The 3,498-nt window shown below is 52.9% G+C and overlaps 1 protein-coding gene across 3 annotated transcripts in view; it reads right to left on the bottom strand.

Annotated features, from left to right (window-relative positions):
- Window positions 1-3,498, bottom strand: part of MEST — a 7,276-nt gene that overhangs the window by 3,183 nt on the left and 595 nt on the right. For 2 of the 3 annotated variants that reach the window (XM_042051783.1, XM_042051766.1), the window contains 7 exons: window positions 3,225-3,379; window positions 2,656-2,735; window positions 2,142-2,219; window positions 1,566-1,756; window positions 1,314-1,372; window positions 1,013-1,053; window positions 735-805 (listed from right to left, as the gene is read on the bottom strand). In XM_042051783.1, coding sequence (XP_041907717.1) covers window positions 735-805; window positions 1,013-1,053; window positions 1,314-1,372; window positions 1,566-1,756; window positions 2,142-2,219; window positions 2,656-2,735; window positions 3,225-3,378 — 674 coding nt within the window. In that variant the 5' untranslated portion in view covers window position 3,379. The remainder of the gene's footprint in view (window positions 1-734; window positions 806-1,012; window positions 1,054-1,313; window positions 1,373-1,565; window positions 1,757-2,141; window positions 2,220-2,655; window positions 2,736-3,224; window positions 3,380-3,498) is intronic. The other variant, XM_042051774.1, reaches the window with a different exon arrangement.

Here is a 3,498-nt window from a genome sequence, read left to right as displayed (position 1 = left end):
TAATAAAAAAGAAATCTGATTAATAAATTTGATAAATAAAAAATAAATAAATAAATAAATAAAAGTAAATGAAACATAAATCTGATTAATAATAAAAACAAAAATTAATAAAACATAAATCTGATCAATAAATTTGATACATAATAAAACAAATAATACAATAATCAATTTAAAATAATCTATAAAAAGAAATCTGATCAATAAATCTGCTTTTTAAAATAAACCAGATTATTATAAAATCAACCTGATTGTGCAGGGGTTTTGTTGCCTCTGTAACGTGGAATTCCAACGCTTGTGGGACAGGAGGGTTTCAGTGTCCAGGGAAAAGCTGTGGGCTTTATCATGAAGCTGAAGGGCTTGGCCAGTGTGCGGAGGGAACGGGCCAGGAGCTCAAGGCCACCTCTCCAGGGACAGTGCCAGGGAATGTTCTCCCCTGCCAAATCCCTGCCGCGCTGGCTCATGGAAGCACGGAATGGCTTGGGTTGAAAGGGAACTTCAGGATCATCCGGTGCCACCCCCTGCCGTGGCTGCTCCACCTCCCACCTTCCAGGCTGCTCCAACCTGGCTTTGGACACTTCCAGGGATCCAGGGGCAGCCACGGCTCCTCTAGGAATTCTATCCCAGAGTCTCCTCACCCTCCCAGCCAAGAATTCCTTCCAATTCCTGCCTTGCCCCTTTCCCACTTGGCTCACATCCTTATGGATCATGCCCAGCACCCCCGAGACCCGACTCACTCTCCGGAGAAGAAAAAGAAGTTCATCAGCCGCAGGATGATGGGGGACAGCAACCCCCCATCCTTGAGGAGCTTGGGAAGAAGGGAAAAAGGAGACAGCACTACTTGCATCGGGCACATGGATAAATCCTGCCTCCATGGAGAGCTCTTGCCACGGCTCCCAGCCCAATCCAGCCCCTCAAAGTGTCCGTGGGGCCTCGGTGGTGCGACAGCAGCACTCCAAGGGGGGTTTCTTTGGGATTTTGGGATTCAGTGTGACTAGAATGAGGAGCAGCTCACCTTCTGGATGAAGCGGGGGTAGTGTGTTTCGGGAAAAATCCCTGGAAGGACATCAAAGAACCTTTGGAACACGGGAAGTGTTTTGCTCCACATGTCCCAGTTTTTCCCCCTTCACGGTACCATGGAAGTGGCCCAGGGAACCCCAGGATTGATGCTCCTGGTTAATTACAGCACCTTGATTGCAATCCTTGGGATTCAGGTGATGGAGATCAGAAGGCCACCCCATCCCATGGATCCCCATCCCACGGATCCCCATCCCACGGATCCCCATTCCTCCCATCCCACCTGGTGCAAACCTTACCTCCGTTGGATAAACAGAGGCTGTTGATCAGGATGCTTCCAGTTTTATTGTGCTCATACCTGGGGACAGCAGAGAAGAAGGTGAAACACAACCAAACCTCTCCAGGCTCCGAGAAATGACCAACCACGAGGTCAAACCGTGGAGGATCATCTCCATTTCTTTTGGGAATTGGACGGATGGGAGCCTCGGATTTGCCCTGAGACACCTCAGGCACAAGGAAAAGGGGATTCTGCGCCACGTCCTTCCACTTATCTGCTGAGAATCATCTTGATGGAGACAACAAAGGGCAGGAGGGGTGGCGGGGACCTGTGGAGCAGCTCCTGGGCGACCGTGTCCCCGTAATCGTGGGACAGGAGGTTGATCCTCTGGTGCTGGAGCCTGAGGTGCCGCAGCAGCCCCTCCACGATGGTGGCCTGCTCGAAGATGGAGTAGCCATGGGGCCTCTGCAAAAGTGGGAGAGGGGCCCCAATGAGAGCCTGACCCACCAGGAGCCCGCAAATTCCGGAATAAACACCCCAAGGGAGGAATATGGGAATCTGGAATATGGAAGCCAGCAGCTTGTGACCCCAGACTCAGCAGTTGGGATGTCCTGTGATGTCCACAAGGCCATGGGAGCATTGTCCGTGCTCCAAAGGGGTCAAGGTGTGTTTTGGAGTTCCATCAAACCCAGCTGAAGGTCCACCACAAACCTTCCCCATCCCTTCCACTATAATAATGACTTATCCCTTTTCTAGAGGGAAATGGGAGGAGAAACTGGATGGCAGAACCCAATTTTCCAGAGTGCTGAGCTGAAAGGAACCATGAAAATCCTCGTCCCAGGGTACTCACAGGCTTGTCACTGAACCCAAATCCGAGGAAATCCAGGGCAATCACCCGGTGAAAGCGCTGGGTCAGCCCTTCCCAGATCTGGGAAGAGGAGAAATGCATTAACAAAGCAGCCAGTGGGAGCAGAGGATGGAAACATCTGCAGTGATGAGCAGTCATGGATGGACATGCTCCTTTCCACCGCCCCAGGAGAACATTCCAGCTCCAAGGAAACAGCAGGAAGTCAAAATTTCCCACTAAACAGCAAGACCATCCCCAGAAAAGCCAAGGAATAGCTGTGGGTGTTTTCCTCACGCTTTGAGCTGGACTGTGGGAAAGGGTGATGCGAGAAGAGTTTGGATCCCATGCTGGGAGAGGAACAAGGTGATAACCTGGAGCATGGTGGAATCCCAAGGAAAAATCTGGGGAATTCTCCTCTGGAGCATGGCCCACCCCAGGCTGACTCCCTGCTGTGCTGCCTGCTCATCCCCAGGAGCTGCAAATCCTGGCATTTACTGCCAGATTCCAACCCCCTCACCTTGCTCCAGTCGTAGCTGGATGTTGGGAAGCCGTGGAGGAGCACCACGATGTCGGAGCTGCCGACGGCGCCGCTGGAATCTGCCGAGGGAACGGGACACCTCAGGAGCAGCTTTTCCCAAAATTCCTCCCTCCTGGGACAGGCATTGCCGCTCATCCCACTGGGAATCCACCCACCCGGGGGGCACCTCTCCCCCTGCTCCCCAAAACCCAGGATGGGTTTGATTCCCACTGCAGCTTCCCAGTGGTTCTCTTCAGAAACCTCACTGGCTCCGTGATGAATCCAGGGATTTAATTAGCCCACATTAATTCCAGCAACCTCTACATTGCTGCAAGAAGGGTTTCCAGTGTCTTCTCCTTGCTGGGATCCATCGGAGGCTCTTGGGATCCCTCCCACCAAGGTACAAGAACCATTTAACCCCAGTTAAAATGTTCTGATCCATCCCTGCCAGATCCAGGCAGCGGCTCCTCTTGGAGGCCTTTGCAAGGGATTTGTCACCACCTTGCCCAGGTTTTTGGGAATGTCCCCATGGCCACCATGGGATGATCCCGTCCCCAGGGCTCCGTCACCTCTGTAGAAGATGTTCAGGTCCTTGTAGGTGAAGAAGCTTCCGGAGGATTTCCAGGAGCGGAGCGCCGGGGAGAGCTGGGGGGGCGGGATGTGCAGGTAGACGGCGAGGAGGGGCACGCCCAGCAGCCCCACCTGCACCCACCACTCCTTCATCCTGCAGGACACAGCCGGGACACCGGGATTCACTCCGGAACTCCCGCATTCCCCTAAAGCTCCCCAGGTCCCCCGAAACCACCTCCATGTCCCCAAAACTCCCCCATTCCCATAACCCAC

The sequence above is a fragment of the Corvus kubaryi genome, unplaced genomic scaffold, assembly GCF_017639235.1.
Source record: "Corvus kubaryi isolate FWS band 111438036 unplaced genomic scaffold, C.kubaryi_AGA036_p1.0 135, whole genome shotgun sequence".
Lineage (NCBI taxonomy): Eukaryota > Metazoa > Chordata > Aves > Passeriformes > Corvidae > Corvus > Corvus kubaryi.
Note: the sequence above shows the minus strand (reverse complement) of the source record. Positions and strands in the feature narration are given on the sequence as shown.